General features: G+C 36.1%; 2 protein-coding genes across 2 annotated transcripts; one reads left to right on the plus strand and one right to left on the minus strand.

Annotated features, from left to right (window-relative positions):
* Positions 1 to 210: 210 nt before the first annotated feature.
* Positions 211 to 4,893, minus strand: nubp1 (nucleotide binding protein 1 (MinD homolog, E. coli)). Its single transcript, XM_077735036.1, has 10 exons — positions 4,755 to 4,893; positions 3,979 to 4,083; positions 2,988 to 3,121; positions 2,837 to 2,905; positions 2,399 to 2,431; positions 2,119 to 2,209; positions 1,838 to 1,992; positions 1,435 to 1,545; positions 660 to 846; positions 211 to 466 (listed from the first exon to the last, which is right to left on the minus strand). The coding sequence occupies exons 1-10, from the start codon at positions 4,801 to 4,803 to the stop codon at positions 414 to 416; spliced, it is 987 nt and encodes a 328-aa protein (XP_077591162.1). The 5' UTR covers positions 4,804 to 4,893; the 3' UTR covers positions 211 to 413.
* Positions 4,894 to 13,242: 8,349 nt separating this feature from the next.
* Positions 13,243 to 22,197, plus strand: emp2 (epithelial membrane protein 2). Its single transcript, XM_077735408.1, has 5 exons — positions 13,243 to 13,453; positions 18,892 to 19,132; positions 20,033 to 20,141; positions 20,221 to 20,361; positions 21,509 to 22,197. The coding sequence occupies exons 2-5, from the start codon at positions 19,055 to 19,057 to the stop codon at positions 21,676 to 21,678; spliced, it is 498 nt and encodes a 165-aa protein (XP_077591534.1). The 5' UTR covers positions 13,243 to 13,453; positions 18,892 to 19,054; the 3' UTR covers positions 21,679 to 22,197.
* Positions 22,198 to 23,662: the final 1,465 nt, after the last annotated feature.

Below are 23,662 nucleotides of genomic sequence, written 5' to 3' on the forward strand. Positions count from 1 at the left end.
TTGACGAGATTGAGTTGCAATACAGTTGAATAGGGAGGGTTGCTAGTGAAGGATTATCTCTGTGATCACGTCGATCGTCAATTATTTTTGCACAGCATATAATGGTACGAGTCAGTTCTTCAAGTATTTCACAAAAGTAAATCTTATTTCTGCATTTTTTTTATTAAATCTTTTCATGGGACAGCACTAAAGAAATGACACTAGTCACTGGACAGTTTGGATAACATAAATTTATTGTCTTCATAATAACACACAACACAGAAATGAATGTATAAAATCTCAGAAATGGGATGGGACTATGTCGTCACGTGTGAGATATACTATACTTTTGTGTATTAAAACCCCCACATTTCAACAAAGAACCCCTCGGTGGCTGGTCGTGTGTCTCTAAATGGAACGGCATAAAAGAAGCTTTATGCACTTTTCCGCTCTTCTGAAGCATTGATGTTACAGTAGTCCTTGATGCCTGATAAGATGAAAAAGAAATTTAGTTAACTTCCTTTAACAATGAAACAACAGTTAAACTCTACACAGGTGCATCGACCAGGATTTGAACCCAGGAGACCGACGGGCTAACCACACATCGGCCTGGCCGCCCACATCAATGAAATTTTGTAAATTTGAGTGAAATAAAAATCCCCAAATTAAAATTAACTTACTCTGCACAATTACTTTGTAGACTTCAGCAGCAGGAGAGTCTGGTATTATGTTGAGGAATGACTTTCCTTCATCGCAGCTTTTCGCTATCCTTGGGTCGAGAGGCACTTTGCCAAGCAATGGCAGATTAAGGTCAGCACACATTGACTCAGCACCTCCACTTGTAGGAGGGAAGATCTGGGATGTGTTCTAAAAGACATTCCAAGACAAAAAAAAGTATCATGAGTGAATTATAAATGGCCCGAACAATAGTTAAGTATAAGCAGTAAAAGCAGTTAATGTATTTTCCCACTTTAGTCACTGATTTTCAAAGGTATTAAGGCAAATTGTGTAAGATGATTCTTGAAGAAAGATATATACAGTGTTCCCTCGGTTATCGCGGTTAATGGGGACCGGGACCACCGTGAAGTAGGGATTCCTCTTCAAAAATGCTTAATTTGAATTTAATTCAAATATATTTATTTTTTAATTTATTTTTTTACCCCCCCCCCCCTGTATACAGTACACCATATAGAATACGGGTAGGGAGAGTGAAATTCATGTTATAACAAAATAAATGTAAAATATGTTGTTTCAATGTAACATTTGTATTTTTTTTCCCCCAAAAAATCTGCGAAGCTCTGAGTCCGCGGTAGCTGAACCGTGAAGTAGCGAGGGAACACTGTATATATAAAAAAGTTAAAATTTACACAATTTCTATCAGGTTACGATTTTGCTTACTCAAGGAGAAGGTGGTGTTTAGTGTCTCATTTTTTAGCAGTTTTTTTTTCCACTAACCTTGCATTTTGGACACACAAAGCCACTCATGTTTTCAACCACTCCGATGATTGGGAGTTTGACCTTCTGACAAAAGCGGATTTCCTTTCGAACATCTTGCAAGGACACCTCCTACATTAAGGGAGCATATGATTCATTATGAAAATGACTTTAAAAGATATCAATATTACTAACTAATAAGCAGGCAATCCGATGGTGTACATAAGGATGTATGGTATAGAAGATGAATGAATAGCTAATAGGGTTTTTTTTTATAGGGAAAGCGGGGTTGGGGTAATCATATTACTGTACTTGTAGCTGTAGTTGTCAAAAGTATCATTACTGTAATGTATCCAGATAAAATATTCCATTACAAAAGTATTAACTTTTTGTTTCTGTGGTAGTGTAGTGTACTAACTTTTACCTGTGGTGTGGTAATTATGACAGCTCCATCCACGTGGGTGGCGCTTAAGTACTGCACAATTGACAGGTGCTCATCAGAAGTGCCTGGCGGTGTGTCAATTATCAGGTAATCTAGTTCTCCCCAATCCACATCTCTCAGAAACTGTTTAATCATCCCTGAAATAGCAAATCAGACCAATTGTAACACTTGTAGAGAACCCTTTTGATTTTTAAAAAAAATTACATTGCATAAAAAGTAATATTTCCATGTCTGTTTCATATGTACAGTCTATTGTAATGTACCATTCTTCTTGGGGCCTCTCCAGATTACAGCATCATCAGGACTACTGAGAAGGAAGCCAATAGACATGACAGCTAGGTTGTCTTCCACGTACTGACACAAGGGCACAAGAAAGAAAAAGTTCATTAAATTCCCCAACGGCTGCAAAATCTAATTGTAAAGAAAGTGAACACACACAAAATTATTTCAATATCTAGAAATGTTGCACACCGTGCTTACATTACCAAAAGTTGAAGTCTATTAAAGAGCAAAATACGGTAGACAGTCATAAAAGTAACTTACCACAGGGGACCAGCCTGATCCACTCTGGTGTACCTAAGGAAAGGAAAATGAATCACTGGCCCCAATGGAAAATATCTAAATAAATAAATAATTAAAAAATGAAATAGATTTTTTGTTTTTGTTTCTGAAGTACCAATTTGGATCTACAACAATGAGATTGTATTACAACTCATAAATACATTTCTATTGCTGCTAGTATTTCAAACTGTGCAGGATTTTCAAATTATTATTTTATTTTATCTTCTCTTTTTGGTAGGTATTTTAAGATTTGTATATTTCACTTTTTTTTCCCCCTAGCACCTCATTTTCATTGTATAACTTTAAAATGACAAAGCATTTACAAATTTGTTCATTTATACCAAATTAGTCACATTCAAAGCAATATATTTTTTGATGCTATTGTATTTGCATTGCAGGTAAAAAAAAAATATTACTTACTTGCTCTCCCTCCAACCCCATGATTCTCGGAATGGATGGACCACAAATGTCGACATCCAGAAGAGCAATCTAAAATCCAAACAGACAGAAAACTGTGATATCATTTCGATGATTTTTGCTTAGATTTGAAAGGTCCAGAAATAAACATTACCTCATTGGTCTCATCATTTGCTAAGGCGTGTGCCAGGTGAGCACTGAACGTACTCTTCCCCACACCTCCTTTCCCAGACAACACAAGGATTTTGTGTTTGACCTTGGACAGTTTTGATCCTATTTCTTTAATTGCTACAGAAGGGCAAGGATATAAATGAGAAAAAAGAGGTTTTTTTTTAATATATTGAGCATGCAAATACAAAAATACAAAATGCAATATAGTGTAAATATACATACAGTAATCCCTCAAATATCACGGTGAATGTAGACAAGACATGGTCTATAATCGAAAAATTGCAAAGTAGGATCACCCTCATTATAACTACCTATTTTTTCAGTGCTGTCGCCTAGTAGCAAGAGGAACTGTGCGGATAAACTTGGAAGAGTGGCTCGGCATATTCTCTACCTCGATCCCAGTCTGCGGAAGTTGCCCATCGTGTGGAAGACTTCCTGTATGTAGTTCCAGTTTTATCCAACTTTACAATGTCTTTTTTTTTGAGTCTGTATCTGTTTTTGCTACCCAACCAATATGGCAGCGTTCAAGTGGCAGCCAGTGGCTTGTTCGTTTTGTGTTTTTGCTGCTTTTATGTCTTAATGATTTGATTTGGTGATTCTTCATGATCCTATTTACTTTGCTCTGTACTTTGTGCTTTTGCTTTGCTGTTCTGTGGCCTTCACTACTGTTTTTTTCCTGTATCTGCATTTTTGCTACTGTCACAATGAAATTTCCCGAATACGGGATAAACAAAGTTATCCAATCCAAGAGTGGCTTCCGCTTACGAGTTTCCGCGTGGGTTTTCACATTTTTATGAACTTAAAAAAATAATATTATTTCTTTTTTTTTTAATTAATAGTAGAAAAAAATGCGGATTAGTGAAGTTATGATAATCAAGGGAAGACTGTATGCATCTTAAAAAGAAGCGGTGATAACATTTTATTAGCTCTTGTATGCTTTTTTTAAAAATTACAATATCAAAAAAGAACCACACCGGGATCTGGCGCCTTGGTAGCACCCGATGCACACAGTTTTCGATTAGGACAACCCTGACATGATGAAGACTTCCCAGCCTGTTCACTCCTTGTACCGGGACAGTCTGAAAAATTAAAAGCATATATTCCTATTACACATTTCTTAAAAAAAAAAATACTAATAATCAACAGAGAACTTCCACATTACATTGCATGGGCAAACTCTCTTTTCCACTCACTTAGAAAATTATAATTTAAATTTTAATCGCTACATTATTATAGACAGACATTTAAAAATATACATATATTTTTAAAAAGTAAGTAATATTTTACAAGCTGTCATTAAATCATTGATAATGAGTTAAAATTTCTGTACATATAGAAAAAATGTAATTTGAAAACTGAAGCGAGATGTATTTTAAGCGTTTTAAAAATGTAGGCAACTTGTTTAATTGTGAAATTTAAAAAATATCTCGATTGGACGTTCCGTATTTCCTTATCAAACGGAAGCTGTGTCAATATGACTCAGCAACTTTACTATGTTGTTCTTGGTCAAGAAAAAAAAAATACTCACAGCAACGTTAAGAGTTGCCTTAAAAATTATTTTATTTAAACATTGCCCCCTAATAGGCAAACATCACAATGCACAGGAATATCAGGTGCGTCACCCTGTGAAGCATTGAGGCGAGCAAAAATCTACTTGCTACTGCATGTATACACAAACGCAACACAACAACAACAAAATCAAAGTTCTACGTTTAACTTTAATTATAAAATAAAATTTTAAAAAACTCACGCTCATTTGCGTTTACTGGTACGTCGTCCATTTCTTTGTGTCCATCCATTTAAACTCCTCCCCATCGAAGGTTCCGCCTGACTCAAAACAAAACTGGAAGAAAAATTGGAAACATATTCATTCATCGTCCATACTGCGCATGCTCGAAAATGATTTATATGGATGGATTTTGTTGATTGAATATATATATATATATATATATATATATATATATATATATATATATATATATATATATATATATATATATATATATATATATATATATATATATATATATATATATATATATATATATATATATATATATATATATATATATATATATATATATATATATATATATAGATATATATATATATATATAGATATATATAGATATATATATATATATATATATATATATATATATATATATATATATATATATATATATATATATATATATATATATATATATATATATATATATATATATATATATATATATATATATATATATATATATATATATATATATATATATATATATATATATACACATACATACATACATACATACACACACATATATATACACACATATATAGTATATTAAAACCATCCATGTTTGTCAGGATCCCATAACTCACCCTTAACTGGTCGCAAGACAGTCGTAGATCACAGAGAATTAGTATTTATCATTGCATCTCCACTAGATAGCGACACTGTGCCACAAAAACACAACATGCCCAAATCATTTTATTTCTTTCACAGAAATAGTGCAACAAATTCACTTGCCAACATGTTTTAGATATCTTGAATACTCCAAATAAAGAATAATAGAATTTCCACTGAAAACAACAATTTGGAATCTCACTGACAAGATTTAATGATCATCCTGATTCTGATCTTTAACACTGTTGCGTCATCGGTACACTAATGAGATAAGTGATGACATATACACAAGTGTGACCAAACAAGTTGTGCTCTATTCATCCTCCAAATTATTTCCTAGGTAAGTAAACAAAACTCATATAATGTGTAAGTGTAATCAGTGGATTGCAGGTAGGTGCTTCTTGTTTTCTGCAGAAATTACATTGGCAAAACTGCCTGTGCTGGGTCGATTGGAACAAAAACCTGCACCCACAGCAGCCCCCGAGGACCAGTTGGCCCACCCCTGTGTTAGGATGTCGGCCTCACTGTTCTGTGGTCGAGGGTTCGATCCCAGGTCGATCCTAACTGTGTGGAGTCTGCATGTTCTCCCTGGAATTGCATGGGTTTTCTCTGGCTACTCCGATTTCCTCAGACATCCCAAAAATATGCATAGTAGGCTCCTAGGTTTGAGTCCAAGTATGAATGGTTGTTCATCTCCTTGTGACCTGCGATTGGCTGGCCACCAATTCAGGATGCCTGCATACTGACTGAGATAGGCTTCAGCACCCCCCGCAACCCTTATGAGGAAAAGCGGATCGGAAAATGAATGAATGAATAAAACATATAAGGCAATAGTATTTGCTAATGAGATGCTCAAAGGGGGATTTGGACACATTTGAATGTCTACAAAGGGTGAAAAGTTCCGTCATCTGGGAGAGGCTCAGAGTAGACCCGCTGCATCGAGAGGAGCCAGGTGAGTTGGCTCAGGCATCTGATTAGGATGACTCCCTGGTGAGGGGTCCCGGGCACATCCCACCGGTAAGAGGCCAGTGGGCTGACCCATACACGCTGAGAGACTATGACTCCCGGCTGGCCAGAGAACGCCTTAGGATCGATCCTCTGGGGAAGAGCCAGATGATTTGGATGAGGAGAGGGAATTCTGGGTTTCCCTGCTGAAGCTTCTGCCCCCGCGGCCCGACCTCGGATAATCAGAAGATGATGATGTCTTTGGTGTGAGGCAATATGGCACAAACTATCTTTCATCTTGATTGATTATGTTCAATCAGTGTTACAATGATTCCTCTGTTGTGTTCTGTGTATTGTGGGGGAGAACTTTGTCTATGTCCTTCATTGATTTTTGCTGGGATATCAGCTCTCTCTCTCTCTTCACACAAACAAGCCCATTAATCACAAAGATTGAGCAAAAATATGATGAGATAACATGTTTTTCATCATTTTTTAATCTCTATCTAAAACACTATTTTATAAAGTAACTATAAGCTACACATTTTTTTTACCTTTCTTTAATACTGGTGTGCCCTTGGATTTTTTTTAATTAAAACATGTGCATTGACTCCCAAAAAGTTTAAAAACAATGGTATATTGAATATTCATGCTATAAAGCCAGATTATCATGAATTGATTCTTTAAATATCCAGTGTCCCATCGTTTGGTTGAGGTGATAACCTCTCATGAAGTCAATGAAGACACATTCTGTCTATTCAGCAGTGGGCTACCCCCGCACATCCTATTGGACTCAGGACAGACTTTGGTCACAGAGTTACTCAGCAAAAAGTTAAGCCTTGGTTGCACGAGCAGTCATCACACTAGGAACAATGCCACATACACACACATGCATGCATGCAGACTCACTCGCATTGTCCATTTTATAAATGTAAGGCTGAACAGGGGGGACTCTGTAGACACAATTTCTGGGGAAAGTGAATTAGTTGAGAAGACACTCTTGTACTGAGGAAACAAAAAAAGCGGAAACCCGGGCAAAGGAACTTGAGCAATTTCTGTGTCACATTGGTATATTTAACATGTGTGTTTTATTTGGATTCTGCAAACATTAAAAATAAGCAACATAGCTTTTAAAATATTTTAACAAGATCTAGATTAAGTGTTTATTTATTTTTTTAATGTGGAGAATTAGAAATTGTCAAAGCAACTTTACTGTTTTGGTTGGTGTCATACATGATTATAGAAAATGCAGAAATTCGTATCATACATGTTCCGTAACCATGTCACAGATTTTGAGACCACTTTTTCTTGCTCAATTGTAACAGAATTTCGTTTTAATACTGTTTGTCAGTGACATTGCGAAAGAGTGGTTAGCATATCTGCCTCACAGTTCCAAGATCGGGGGTCCCAGTGCGGAGTTTGCATGTTCTCCCACACCAGTTTTCTCCCATACCCACAAAAACATTCACGGTAGGCTGGTTGAAGCCTCTAAATTGTCCCTAAGTGTGAGTGTGTGTCAGAAAACTGGCGGCCTGGTGCCCGAGAAGTTTGCCTATCGGCCTCGCAGGTCGTAGGTCGTAGGTTTAAACCCAGGTTGCACTCCATAGTTATTTACCATAAATAAAACAATCTTACTGTGTTACTTGGAGCTGTAACTCATACGTATTTCTGTTTTTAATCATTCATTCATTATCCAAGCCGCTTATCCCCACAAGATTCGTGAGAACACTGAAGCTTATCCCAACCAAAAATAAACAGACACAATACACCCTGAATTGGTTGCCAACCAATCACACCTCAAACACTTCACACTTCAATTTAAAAAAAAATGTGTGTACTGACAGTTGGCTAATGATAAAATTGTTTGTAAGAAAAGGAAGTCTTTGTCCGTGTGGTCTTTTGTGTTTGATTCTGTGTACGAAGGAAGGAAGATTAGGTGGACTTCCAGACTATTTCTGGTCACTCCGTGGTACACAGATACATGCGTACTTACACACAAACCCACACACACTCACACAGGTCTGAGGTCAAGGTTTGTTTAAACAACAAAAGAGTCCCATCATTCTTCGCCCTTCAGGCAAGAGAACCTTACTACCATTCTCACTAACAGGTTCAACGTCTCTGCCATATATATCAGGTGTCACATACTGTACGTTACTACTGACACATATAATTTACCTACTATTATTATATCTGAACAGGAGGAGGGAGTAAATGGTACACGCCTAATTCCTCTCTTGTGATTTTTTCAGTACATTTTTGGATTTCAATGGGGCAAGAATAAATCTATTTACCTTTCAAAATCTACATGTTAATGTAACTTTGTCATTGGTAATTAGTGTTTGTGCTCTGCTCTTTTAATGCACTGTGGGCCACCCGCATGAACATTAAACCATGTCCCCAGCAGCTTTAACATCTGGAACTGTGCCAGAGAAGCACACTACAAAGCATACTTATCTACAGGCAGACAGGAAACAGCCCCCAACTCCGCTATTCCTGTTGCTTGCATATTCGCTTATAAAGAGGCCTTCTACTCTAGGCAATCTGCAAGAGCAACATTGAACAACACAAAATGACCACAGTGAAAATATAGAATAGATGAGAAATGGCAATAGTATTGAAAATAAAATATAAATACATTAACAATTATGACAACAATAGAGCAGTGGTTTTTAACCTTGTTGGAGCTACCGAGCCCCACCAGTTTCATATGCGCATTCACCAAATGTAATATAAAACATGATTTTTTTTTCAAATTCAAGATTTCAGATTCCAGATATATAGTTAATACATGAGAATCCACACTGTACATATTCATCCGACCATTTTTTTTTGCCTGACATAAGTATGGAGAAAAATATGAAGAAAGTAATTAATCGACAATGACTCGGATCACAAATGAGTGCGCTAAATTACTTGCAGCACTCATTGGGCAAGCAATATCATGTGATCATCTGCAGCCAGTGATGGCCAATAGACAAGATGAGTCGATATGTCCACCGAAGAACCCCTGAGACTGATTCACCGTACCTCCAGGGATAGATCAAACTCAGGTTAAGAACCACTGCAATAGAGTCAACATATGAATGATATGTTTGTGGAACAATGGCAGCAGTGAAACAACTTCCCAGAACTCTTTCTTTCCCCCTTCCTCTGACTCTTGTGGAAGAGGGCACAGAGATAAAGCTAAAAATACAGTCTATATTTACCATACATGATTAGAAAACTTGAAAAATGCATATTGAGAGTTCAAGACAGAGCCAAAGTTATTGCTTTGTTTGTATACGCTCAAAAATCGACAAAAATATGCAAAAAAAAAAATAATCATAAAAATAAATAAATATGGTGAGGCCACCTTTAACCTTTTCAGGGACAGTGATCACTACAGTGGACCGGTAATCACTTCATGGGGTATTTTTGGTCATAAAATCCTTAAATATTAACAGTTATAATTATACATTGTTTAATAAGTGTTAAATATATTCGGGTGGCCCGGTGGAGCGAGTGGATAGCACGTCTGCCTCACAGCTCTGGGGCCCTGTGTTCAAATCCAGGTCATGTCCATTTGTGTGCAATTTGCATCCTCTCCCCAGGCCTGCATGGGTTTCCTCTGGGTATTCCGGTGTCCTCTCACGTTCCAAAAACATGCATAGTAGGCTAATTTACAACAACATACAAACTCTACACAAGACCCCAGGACTGTGAGCCCAATGCGCCAAACACTCATCCGCTAGGCTGTCTAGTAATATTTTCGTCATTAAATATTAAAGATAATAATCTAGAATAAAAAATAAATAGCAATAGACATCCAATTCTTTTAAAGTGACTAACTGTGAATGCTTATGTTTTATACAGTCAGAGACTCAGAGTTCATAAAGAGTAATCACTACAACTAACGTGCATATTTGGGCACTCAGCAAGGTTACCTAGGCAACGAAAAAATTAGAAACCTCCACTCCCACAAGTCTAAAAGCCTAGTGTATAGCTAAAAATGGGTGAATATACATGTGCATGTTTCTAACCTAATCTTGTTCCTTTGTGTGTATTTGTTCATGTCTCAATAAGTGTGACGATATATATACATTGTATTTTCTAGTAACATTGGCAAAAACAAAAATTCCATCTACACTTTTCCTTTGTGACTGTTCCCAACCTTATACTTTAAGTAGTTATGTATGTCTCTAAGTAGTAAGTACACACTGCAACAATAAAGAGCATTCTCAGAGTAAACTGAGGCCCACTGAGAATTTTTGCCCATGGTTACCATCTGTTATTGCACCATAACCTTCATTCTTCAGTCAAGGACTATTTTCTCAAGTTTTTGTTTTTTTCTTCCACTTAATAATCTTGACTGAACAAAAAACACAAAAATACTTTGTGGTTTTATTTTAAGTTAAGCGAGACCCAGTAATAGTACTATGCACTAAGGTCACTCAAATATGTAAAGAGTTATTTGCAGCATTACAACTTCAACAATAACATTTATTGTGGCCAATGTCTGGCCTGGCTAACAATGTTCTTATGACTCTACACAATAAATCCAGTTTCATTACAATGGATACTATTACTAAAGTATTAAACTTGTTAGACAATTTGCAGTCTTGTCAGTGTCCTTATTTCAGTGTTGATTATTTTTTTAATGCAATTATTTGAATATGACAGATTGTAAAGGTCCAATTGCTCCACCCCACGGCTGATATGCCTTGAGAGAAGGGTGTGTCGGTAAATAAACACTGACTAGTTTTTCACCCTCCTGCATGTCAATTGTTTAATACTAATGCGATGAAAGACTTCAATGCCATGTTATGTATTATGTATGACACAGCTCCACAAAGACAAAACTTTTTACGTTATGATGAGCAAGCTGTTTCTATAAGTATGGCCTTCTTTGTGTAATGCGTTGAGGGGTGATGTTGATAAATATCCTCAACTATTAAATAGAGCGTGCAGGAAAACAGGACTCATGTCTCCATGGTGCTCACACAGACCACTCCGCCCCCAACCTGGAAAACTCTGTGTTTAAATATACTTGGTACTACCTACTGAGTGCTTCTCAATTTATCTGGTTTGGGATCCCCACTGGTTCCAACACCCTTAACAACACAAAAAAAAACAGGAAAATATATCATTGCTTATATAAGTTTGTCTTCATAACTCATTGGCTTCCATTGACGGTGAGATACTTTTTGCTCATTTGTAACTAACCTCCCAGTACAAATGGATTGGATTTTTTTAAGTGTTAAACTCAACTCAATTCATTGTGGATTAGTGGTTTGAATATTTGCCTCACAGGTTGGAGATCAAGGTTTCAAGCCCGGCCTATGGCTTTTCTGCTAGTGCACTCGGCTATCAGACATATTTGCATATATGTTGTATTTTTGCCTAAATGGCAGAGTAAAGTATAAAAGAAACTAAATATTTCAATTTTTAGCTGTAGTATAAAAAAATAAATCTTATATACCCACTGAATTAAACCAAACCCCTAAAATGTTTGCGCTTAGTAAAGTTTAGCCTCATGCAATAACAAAGTTTGCTGTTTTAATGTTGCTTAACAACTATATATTTTTTCTAAAATGAAAATTTTATGCATGTTCTTCCCGGGCCTGCGTGGGTTTCCTCTGGGTACTCTGGTTTCCTCCCACATTCCAAAAACATGCATGGTAGGCTGATTGGACACTGTAAATTGCCCCTAGTTGTTCGTCTTCTTGTGCCCTGCGATTGGCTGGCCACTGATGCAGGTTGTCCCCCGCCTCAGGCCCGGAGTCAACTAGGATAGGCTCAAGCACCCCTCGCAACCCTAGTGAGGATAATGTGGTTCAGAAAATGAAATGAGATGACAAAACTGGGAAGTAAACCAAAGGTTAGTTCGTCCCATTTGGAGACTGACAAACATTTTATAATGTAACCCGCCTCCTCCCTATAGTTTGCTGGGAGGTGCTCCAGCACCCTCGAGGATAAGCGGTACAGAAAATGAATGAATGAATTGTCTTTTCAAATGTAGTATCTGTAATTTTAGAGATGTTGTGTCCTCCTAAACCGCTTCTGGAATATTCCCAACAGTGATAGTTTCTAATTCTTTCAATAAAGCTCCTAATTATGATTATGTCTCATTTGTCCACACATTCAGCCTTTCATGCCTGTCCTTATTTGATTTCCTCTTCTCAGCCACAGTTTAACACAAGGGTCTCAAACTCGGGTGGTTTCGCAGGCCGCATTGATGTCAACTCGATTTCATGTGGGCAGGAAGTTTTTAGATATCATATTTAGATTTTTTTTTAAATCAGATTAAAAGAAATGGATCAAAAGCCCTAAATTTTCGTTTTTTTTTCTCCAAAGATCTAAAACAATGTTTATTTCAGCTTTTTTTCTTAGTAAAAGAAAACGACTTCAAAACATTTGTTTTTCATTTCAAATGGAAAAAGAAAATCTCAATACATGTCATCTCATCTCATTTTCTGAACTGCTTCATCCTCATTAGTGTCGCGGGGGGTGCTGGAGCCTATCCCAGCTGTCTCCGGGCCACAGGCGGGAGATAACCTGAATCGGTGGTACTTTTTGAACGAAAAACACAAACAAAGAAAAAAAAAGATAAAAAAATGTAATTTTGATGCAAGAAGGGCAACATCAGGAAATATAATACACATATATTATCTTCATTTGAATTTGATCCTAAAACAGAAAGTCGGCACTCATGGTTTACTTACTTGGGTCGCACAAAATAATGCCGCGGGCCAGATTTGGCCCCCGGCCCCTCACTTTGATACCTGAGGTTTAACACATGAAACTCACTATTAAAGGCCCTCTCTCCGTGATCTTTTTACTTACTGAGTGCTTCACCACTCTTATGTGCGCGTGACCCCGCCACCCCCTAACGTGCACGCGCCCCAAAGCCACACCCAGAACCTATCCCACGACAGCAGCGCACAAGTGCGCATCTCCCAACTTTTAACTTTTGGGGGAAGCCGAGTGAGTTGGTTGCGTATTTATAGCTCTCTAGCCTAGAGACTTGTTCATGCAATATTTGCTCACTTTTAATATTTAATTCCAATTCTAAAAGATATCTCATCTGGGGCTGCGGTGCGCACCGTTCTGCAAAATTGGTGAGTAAAATGCGTGCAGTTTGAATTAACGGTTTATCCTGCCTTTAATACACCCTAAAGAACGGCACTGGAAATTGATTTTTTTGTACTGTGTTCACCTTTAAGGTTTCTTTATTGTACTGTTTCCTTTTTCTGGAGCGTTTTTTTACGCACGACGTGTTATTTCTGCTTCAACTTCATGCAAGTTTTGTGATCAAAGGGGCGTGGTCAGCTCGTGTGCTTCTGATTCTTTTTGCTGAATTTGCCGAATGATTTGATTCATATCTACGACGAAGTGGAACTTTTTTTCATTAAACAAGATCACAACACGTATAACATTTCAATTATAAGAGCTCCATTATCTTTGAATGATTTGATATATTCTGGTAACATTCCAAAGTTCATTTTTCATCTTCCATATGGCAACTCCTCATGCAAATAATGCACGTGACTTTTTTTCTTTTGAATTTTTGTTCGTCTTTTCAGTTAAAGTTGATCTCAATTTCCATTTTGGGTCGCTTTTGCGAGATTGCTTTTGGATAAAAGTATTTTTAATAACTTTTCTAAGATTTCCCATGCACCTCTGGGGATATAATTTTGATGATGCTGTAGTTTTTATTGTTGTAAAGAACAACACTTTAGGGGTGAGAACCTTAGTAGTAACAATTACCTCATAATAGAGGAACAATTATGAATACATAGCTTAGGAAGTGAATGCTTGATATTCTACACTACATTAAAAAGAAAACCTTTTTCTAAATGGATAGATAAATTATGCTTATTTTTCCACTGTCATGGTAATCCATCAAAAAACACAACAACACCATATTATTTCACCATTCTTGTTAATTAATGTTCTTTCTTAACTCAATTCCTGTCATTGACAACAATAGACGTCAAATTTCAAATTTCCTTTTCCAACTCTTCTCATTTCTAACAAAACTTTCTGGGAACAATGACTTTGAATGCAATTTTGTATCCCTTTCATGGAAGTCCAATTTTACAGTCAAAATGAATTGGTCATCTAGCGGTGAAAAAAACAGCCATTGCGGAAGGATAGACACTATTTTAGTGGAAATGTTTTGTAGCGACGTGTTGGTTACGTTATTAAACATTGAAATCTTTTTAAAATTGTATATTCACTCTTAACGGAACCTTATCAATAACCTATTGGGATACAATCTATTGCGATATACAACCACCTTGATATATTGTCACATCCCTACACAATAGTAGAGTTTATCTCAAGAAAGCCATCCAAATTTAGTGTTTTACATATTGGTAGACAGACAGACTGCCTCCTGTTTTCCAGCAAGCCCGTGTTAGTTTTTCCAACATTTGCTGTCAGCACAAGCAGGAAGGTGTGTGATATTTGATACCTGGCAAGAGCAAGGTTTTAAAAGGTGCTGACTGATAAAATTACTCTAGAAAACACTGTTGAATGTGCAACGCATGAAGACCAAGAAGAGATGGAGATTTTTTTTAACCAGCCTCTACGCCATGTGGGGGCCATTACTCATGGCTGTCACTTTAGGAATGTCTGTGAATAACACGTGTTAACTTAAACACATTAAAAGTGACCAACAAAACCGAATTCCAATGTCAGAAGGAAGTCTTTCAACTCTTCATTGAAAACACTGATGGGCATATGTATGTGTTTTAATGTAAGTATTTGTCCATTTTATGAGTCCTAATTAGTCTGACCCACATGAATATACAGTCAAACCTCTATTTAAGAAATTAATTAGTTCCAGAACTTTTTTCCTAACTTGAATATTTCGTAAGTGGAGCAGTACTTTATATGTAAATTCCGTAATTTGTTCCATGGTCCTGAAAAAACTACCAAATCAACCCTTTAAAAATGGTCAGTGTCCCAATTTTGCATGAAAAATGTGAGAAATAGACAAAAACGAATGTAGTTACATGAATAACAAACAAAATAAAGGAATAATAAAGATTGGCAATGTTTCAAGATCATTTTCGTTTTGTCTGACCGAAAAGCTTTCTTTATTGCCAAGAGGGGGGATTCCATCAAATTTCCTGCTGTTCAGCTGGAGACAAAATGCCTGAAATTACTTTACATACAACTTGTGCATTGGTTTATGGCTTTGTATCTGAATTATACCATGTCATTAAGTTGCAGTTTTGTCATACATTTTCTATACTGGTTTTCCTTACAAGGATCACTCGTATTCTGGCAGATTTCAGAGGAATAGTTCTGTCTTAATTCATCAATGATTTAAAAAAAAATATATATATATATATCTAGTTTAACACCAAGCATAAAATTCTCCACAGCTTCAAAAACAATATACAAATAATTTATTTCCCTTTTCCTTTTTTTAAATCACTACTCCACCCTGGCACATATACTATTTGAACAGTAACTCATGGTAAAATATGAGCAGTAACTTTTAAAGTAGTACTGCATTTCTGTTTGCATCCTAAGTAGTGTTCATTTTATTAGCAGTCTGATCAGGTTTAATGAAATACAATAAAGTTGGAAAATGTACGATGAAAATTGAAAAGTAATTCAAAGTTGTTGTTTTTTGAAGTGTATGTATTCATTTCCCTTCTTTACAATATACTTTGTATTGATTCAATGGCAAGGAAGATCTGCCTTTTGTGTTTTCACATAAAATAGACCATGCACTAAGGTTGATGTTTAAACAATCACCACCTCCACTAACCTGTTCACACTTGCATGGACAGTTACTCACTGTAGACAAAATATGTTTTTTACCCCCGTAAACTTTTTGGAGAAGTCCTTTTTTTAGTTTGCCATCACTACACTACAGTACACAATGCAAAGTCTATGAATGAATGCATAGAGAGCTTTGATGTGGACAAAAAAATATTCTAATACAAAGTAAGGCAGCCTAGTGAAAGAGTGGTTAGCATGAGGTACAGTGTTCAATCCCCAATGCTTCCTGTGTGGAGTTTGCATGTTCTCCCTGGGCTAGCGTGGGTTTGCTCCAGATACTCCGTTTTTCTCCCACATCCCAAAAATATGCATGGCTGGCTGGTTGAACACTCTAAATTGTCCCTAGGTATGAGGTTGAGTGTAAATAGTTCTCTGTCTACTTGTACCCTGTGATTGGCTGGCCACTGATTCAGGGTCTCCCCCTTCCGGTGCGCATAGTTGGCTAGGATGGGCTCCAGCACCCCCCGGGACCTGTATGAGGATAAGCGGTATGGAAAATGAATGCTACAAAATGGCCCATATCATGATAGAAGATATTTTTTCACTGAATGCTGTCCTAATATTATTCATTGAAAATGCATTAAAGAAACTAAATGCTCATGAATGAAAGTCTACATTTCCAAGTAGCTTTCCTCATAAGTGGTTTCATGGTAAGATTTAATGCAAAAATACTTTGCAGCCAAAGGGCTACGTTGGAAGGATTCATATCCACTTCCTTTCCTATCTTCATCAGTTTTTAGCTATTTTCCCAAAAGCCAGCAAGAGAAGAGTTGGGAGAGGGGAACAGTGAGAGAGTGAAAGAGAGAGGGACGAGGGAGTGAGCTCCAGAGGCCCAGTTAAGTCTGTGGCTTTGTGTTTAATGAAAGAAAGGGACATTAAATGTCAGCATTTTCCAACAGTCTTTCTCTTTTTCTTTTTTCTCTCTCAATCTCTTATCCGCCCGACAAATACCCACACAAATAGAAACATACACACACTTGCGTAGTCCCCCAGCTTCCTATTATAAGGGTGAGTGGAAAGGAGGAATGGTTGTATTTAGTGTCTCTTTGTCTATGTGTCAGTTGAGATGGCTGCCACTAGCCCACAACGGAAGCAGATGCTGTGGCAGGGGTGTCAAACTCATCTTTGTCATGGGCCACATTGTAGTTAAGGTTTTCATCAGAAGGCCATGCTCTTAGTCACCTTATGTAAATATTTTTATCATTTGGTGTCCATTGACTGCGCTAGTTATTCAATTCATTTCGACCCAGAGGGGCAAATGAACATTTTTTTTTACTTGGTTTTGACAGATTCTGTCAAAAAGTAAGCATATGAAGTTATATAAGAAGTTACATGCACAGTTTAAATGGCTTTCAGTATCTGAAGGTTTTTTTTCTCTATTTGATATAATTAAAGTTTTTACACGTCTATCTAAATATGAAGAAACAGAATTTTTGCCTAGTTTTTTTGATATCTTTTAGCTAATGAAATTATTTGTTATCAACTGCCATGGTTACGTTACGTTGAGATATGTTACCATTACGCTCTGAGCATGTGTGAACATCTGGGAATTATCCCACTGCTCCAATAAGTATTTCAGCAGAAAAGAATCTAAACAAAAGTACTGCTGCATTATAGTATATATCATGTTAGAGCTCAATGTATTGAATGTGCTCACACTAGAGTGGTATAAACTATTTCAAAATATATTATTGTGCCTGTAGTTACAAAAGTAAGTGAGAACATGGCCTGACTTTATCATGTGCAGAATACACTAAGTGGGAGGAATGAACATTTGTCAGGCTCCCAGTCAAAATGAATTGACGGTCTGTCACCGTCAATGCCAAGAATTGAGTTAACATAGACACTAGTCTAGTGGAAAATGTCAATGGCAACTTTTCAGGTAATTTATTAAACAATGACCACTCTTTTTGAATGATGTATCACTTCTTGGTGGGAGCATATTGATAACTTAATGGGATCCAAATTATCGCAAAGTATCACCATATAGATATATTATTACACCCTGCAGCATATTCCTATCCACTCAGCTGCCCCAATCATTTCATTGCTTATTTATTTAGGTTTGATCCTACTTTTTTGTGCTATTGAGTTGCTTTCAGAAAAAGTTATTTGGTGTTTTCATTACTATTTAAACCCTGAACCTGGATTCACATAATTCTGAACCTTATAGCACCAACATTTCATGATTTACCCTCTGTTGTCCACCTCAAACAGGGTCAGTCCATATCTTGGCAGCACTTTCACAACCACATGTGCTCACACAAATTGCGGCCTGCTTCCTGTCGGGAGAAGGAGTCTGTTTTTACTACAATTCCATTTTGGCAGAATGGGCCAGTTCCTTGGCTGTCTGACTGGCTTGTGTGTGTACATATAACTATATATCTGCCAACTCTGCTTCTTTTAATGTTCGCTTTGGGTGGCAGCTACTAAAATATAAATAATGTGCGTGTATATTACAGTAATACCTTGACATACGAGTACCCTGACATACAAGGAATTTGAGATACGAGTAAAATTCCGGGCAAACATTTACCTTGAGATACAAGACGAGTAACGAGCATTGGAGACCACCACTTGGCCATGCCACTTTGATTTGAGATGCGAGTAAATCGACATACGAGCTCATATGCAAAACACTAATTATCAATATCTTATATCCAAACTTATGAGCAAATAATATATTGTTTATCCTACGAGGCAATCAAAAAGATTAACCACGCTTTGTTTGTATGGCATGTGTTTGTCATTCCAGACGGACATTAATGTAAGAGGCTCTGATCAAGCTTGACTGTCATCCTACAAACTTGACCTCCAGTACAAACAAAGGATAACACCACCCATCGCACCGAGTGTTACTTAAACGTCCAGTCAACTATTTACTACTATCACTTGCTAGCCAAAGAGAGGAGGCAGACATGTTGATCATCTTAGTCCTCATCATCCTTTTCCATTTGGCTGGAGCCATTCTCCTCTTTGTTTCAACCATACACAACGTAAGTATTAATCCATAATACATCTTGGGGTTTTTCATTCAAGGAGCAAAGCAGAAGACAAGCACAAATGTTGGATATGTTATTCTTTATTGGTGTATTGCCACAAATTGTGATTCCACAACAACCATTGATGTTTCAACATCTTTCTCAACTGACTTTGAGTAAAACGAAGCCTACACCCTTGACTACAGTTGGCATGACTTTAAAAAAATACTGAAAACTCGATATTTTTTTTATACTGTATAAATAAAAAAAATCAGTGTTGTGCCTTTTCAGTCCCTTTGGCAATCATGCGACTTTTAAAAGTTTAATTTAAACAATTTAAATAAGTTTTACCAGTAAATGTTCAGTCCATTTGTAATGGGCTCAAAAAATGGCCAACTAAGTTCCACTAAATTCAGGAAAATGCCTCGTTTACAGGGGTCTTTGGGGTTAGGATATAAAAACAAGCAAAACTATTAACCACGTGCCAGGACAATGGTGGCGTGATTGAGTTTAGTGCAAATTGGGTTAGCTTTGGACCACATGCCAGTGAACACTCCCAGACGCACCCGTGTCTTACAAGCTACATACAGACCCTTCTCAAAATATCCTCCAATCCTACCAGAGTCATGCAGAATTAAATGTACCTTATGACGAGAAATTTCAAAAATAAATAAATAACTAGAAGTAAAGTATCAATACTATTGCAATACAATATATTATGCATTTCAGTATCGATACATCATCACCTTTGACAACTCTAACTTTGACTGTTCACTTGTCAGTAATGCCAACAAACAACCAGAACTTAATAGAATGTCAACCCACATTGCCTGCACTGAAGTCAAGGGCTGTGCACCACGCTAAGTCATTAGCAAACAATATTTTTTTAATTAGACACTCAATGCTGTTTTACAGGCGTGGTGGTTGGTGTCACCACCTGGACGAGATGTGCTCTACTCAGATCTCTGGTACACTTGCAACAACACCTGCTTTTCTATTGCAAAGAGCCACACTCCTGATGCAGGTTAGACAAGGATCTGTCTGAATGTGCTGCATTTAATGTGAAAATTTAAAACCGTTTTTCGGTTCCTTGCTCCCTTCAGCCTACCTGCAGACGGTCCAGGCCACCATGATCCTGGCCACCATTTTGTGCTGCATCAGCTTCTTCGTCTTCATTCTCCAGCTCTTCAGGCTCAAGCAGGGAGAGAGATTTGTCTTTACTGCAATTATTCAGCTTTTAGCCTGTAAGTGGCACAAACTAACCTCAGTACATTGTCAGAAAATTGTAACATGCATTACAGTACTTTGTACGTAAGTGGGTATTTTTATGGAATACCAAAGAGTGAACAATGTGTGAATGGTGAGAAGTCAATTTCCTTTTATTAGTGAAAATGAATTCAATGTCTATTACTTCCAACAGCATTCAAACATGACCTTTCAAACCCAGTCCTCCTAGTTTAAATGAATTGAATGTCTATCATTTTCTATGACAAACAATAAGATTTGCGCCACTTCTTTGGTCATTTAAAGTGACTAACGTGCACTCTGTGTACGTTTTTACTCATTTCTATGTGATTTTTTATATTTAGAGGCCAAGTTTTATTCATTGCTTAGTTCCTGTAGATCAGGGTTAGGGAACCTATGGCTCGGGAGCCACATGTGGCTCTTTTGATGGGTATATATGGCTCTTTGCCTTTTTTAATAATATTTTTTTTCATTAGACTCTTCTGCATGCATACTCTTATTGATACTCATTGATTAGCAACAGTGAAATAATGTTCTCAAGAGAATTCAGACTTTTTTACTTTCAAAGTGATGAAATGAATAATAAATGCTCACATTTTCATGTATTTTTACTTTTAAATTCTGAGTATGGCTCTCAAGGAATAATGTTTGAAAATATGAATTGTTAATGGCTCTCTTCGTAAAAAAAGTTCCCGACCCCTGCTGTAGATTATGGTGCATTTCTGGATTACTTCCTATTAATTTAGTTAGTTAGTTTTGGGGGATTTACAGGTCATGTTCTATTTATTTAGGGTAACTTTCTATGATTCTGAATATTCCCTGGTCACTTCCTTTTATTTTTTGGGCATTCCATGGATATTTCTTGCAGGTTGTAGTCTAACATCAACAGGAGTGATTGGAAATGTTATGGTGAGAGTTAAATTCCATTGGAGATTAATGGAGCCATAGAACATTTCTGGAGAAGTATTTTGTCAAATTTTGGAAGAATTCAAAGTTTGTGTCATGAACTTTTGTTCCATTTTGATCTTGTGACTGCCAAGCTTATCCACAATTATGGCTAGAACTAGTGCATGCATGGTGATGTTCACGTTGAGATAACTAAGATGATTTAAAGTAATTTCCACTCTGTGCTTTTTATTCTTTCAGCTGTGTGCGTGATGATGGCGGCGTCCATTTACACCGCTCAGAACAAGTCCTTCCACCATATTAGTCTCCATGAGGGCTCTTACGGATCCTCCTATATTTTGGCTTGGGTCAGCTTCCCAATGACTCTAATCAGTGGTCTCATGTATTTGGTGCTTAGAAAACGCAAATAGATGTTAACTACTGTCCATATGGTATATCAGCAGGAAGGAATCCTTGGATGTACAATTAAAACCTGGGAAGACAATTGGGCTATACACTCATATAGACTCACACAGAAATAAAATATATGCAGACACACACATACACACACACGGAAGATTAATATGTGGGTGTCACGTTCTCTCGGGATGAAATATTTGTCAGTAGAAGAATTCTCATAGGATTGTCTGACAAATTACTTTTTGAAAACCTTTTGAAGCATTAACTAATGTTGTTGAGACAGTACCATGTTTTTTTCAATTTGCGTTTCAAGTTTGACAAGTATCACAAAATTTGACTACAGCTCAGACAAGGTTTATTTGCATCAAATCTGGGTGAGCATCTCATTGAAATTCTCATGATCTGTTTTACCCACGTATAGCAAAGTAAGAACTTAGTAACAATATCCCCTTATGTGTATGAGAAGATAGCTTTTAATTTATGTACTGTATCCTGGTTATCAAAGCTATTAAAATATATAAAAAAAGAAATGACTGGAATTTTTTGTTGTTGAACATTTTCCATCTTTTTAAACACAAGGAAGTTCTAGCCATTATTTACCCTTTTAATGTTTGTACCAACAGGTGAGGGCTCATGAAACCTGTATTACCTCATTTCTTTTCTTTCACTATATATGAAATAGGGATAAATTAAAAAAAAATAGGAGCTTTGTCTTGTTAAAATGTTTTTTGGGATATATTTGCTGTGTATGTTTATTTGAGACAATTGCTGAGTGAAATACTAATGTCTATAATAATACAAAAACTGCTTCTTATGTTAACTATACGATATAAGACGTAGTTATATGTTTGAATTTCATCATAATTGTCTTTGCTATGCTTTTGTATGTGAAATGATGAACCACTTAAACCAATGATCTGCTCTGATGTTTGGGATTTAAATGACAACATAAACTTGAAACAGGATGCTTTGTTTTTTTCTCTTTAATGCCAATTGGATCAAAGGCTTTTGATTAAATTCGTTTTAAAATTGTAGGTGAGGATGACAATGACTGACTTATTTCCTAATAATATGTGTTTATATATACCACTAACCTGTGAAATGTTTTTTTTCTTCCTTTTGTAAATAATGTTTAATAATGTTGCACCATATTGATATCAATAACTAAAGGTTTCTTTGTGTCAATGCTGTGCAAGATGTACGTTTTGAAATATTTAGGCAGTTGAAAGCTAGAAATGACTTAATTTTTATATCAATGCATTCATTACCTTTGATGGACACGTCACCCCTACCAACATGGTCGCGTAGACGCCATGTTGGTAGGGCCAGTGACAGTTTAGGGCCAGTGACAGTTTTTATATGATTCTGCTGTGGATTAAAGGAGTTCATGACCATTAGACATTCAATTAATTTAATGTGAGAGGGTTCACTCATTTGCTACCACTTTCCCTCTTCCATAGATTGGACGTCCAGCATCGTCAATGTCAGAATATGAATTAGACAGTGTCTGACCAAGCCATGATAACAAATACATTACATTCAAATGAGTATGAATTTTGTTACTCTAAAAAAAAAAAAAACAACAACATAAAAAACAATTGGCTTTTAGCCAATATTTCACAGAAAGTTAGTTATTTTTTAGTTAGTTATTAGTAGCCCATGTTTGTATTAATGTGCCCAACTCAACTGCATGAGCATATATATATATATATATATATATATATATATATATATATATATATATATATATATATATATATATATATATATATATATATATATATATATATATATATATATATATATATATATATATATATATATATATATATATATATATATATATATATATATATATATATATATATATATATATATATATATATATATATATATATATATATATATATATATATATATATATATATATATATATATATATATATATATATATATATATATATATATATATATATATATATATATATATATATA

The sequence above is a fragment of the Stigmatopora nigra genome, chromosome 15, assembly GCF_051989575.1.
Source record: "Stigmatopora nigra isolate UIUO_SnigA chromosome 15, RoL_Snig_1.1, whole genome shotgun sequence".
Lineage (NCBI taxonomy): Eukaryota > Metazoa > Chordata > Actinopteri > Syngnathiformes > Syngnathidae > Stigmatopora > Stigmatopora nigra.

Excerpts from the sequence above, each read along its gene's own strand:
- nubp1 (XM_077735036.1), bottom strand. The coding sequence starts at position 4,803 with ATGGATGGACACAAAGAAATGGACGACGTACCAGTAAACGCAAATGAG. Across the intron at positions 3,122-3,978 it reads TACCAAGGCGCCAGATCCCG|CAATTAAAGAAATAGGATCA; the intron begins GTGTGGTTCTTT and ends GCCCTTCTGTAG. Across the intron at positions 1,546-1,837 it reads TCATAATTACCACACCACAG|GAGGTGTCCTTGCAAGATGT; the intron begins GTAAAAGTTAGT and ends CCCTTAATGTAG.
- emp2 (XM_077735408.1), top strand. The coding sequence starts at position 19,055 with ATGTTGATCATCTTAGTCCTCATCATCCTTTTCCATTTGGCTGGAGCC. Across the intron at positions 19,133-20,032 it reads TTGTTTCAACCATACACAAC|GCGTGGTGGTTGGTGTCACC; the intron begins GTAAGTATTAAT and ends GCTGTTTTACAG. Across the intron at positions 20,142-20,220 it reads GAGCCACACTCCTGATGCAG|CCTACCTGCAGACGGTCCAG; the intron begins GTTAGACAAGGA and ends TGCTCCCTTCAG.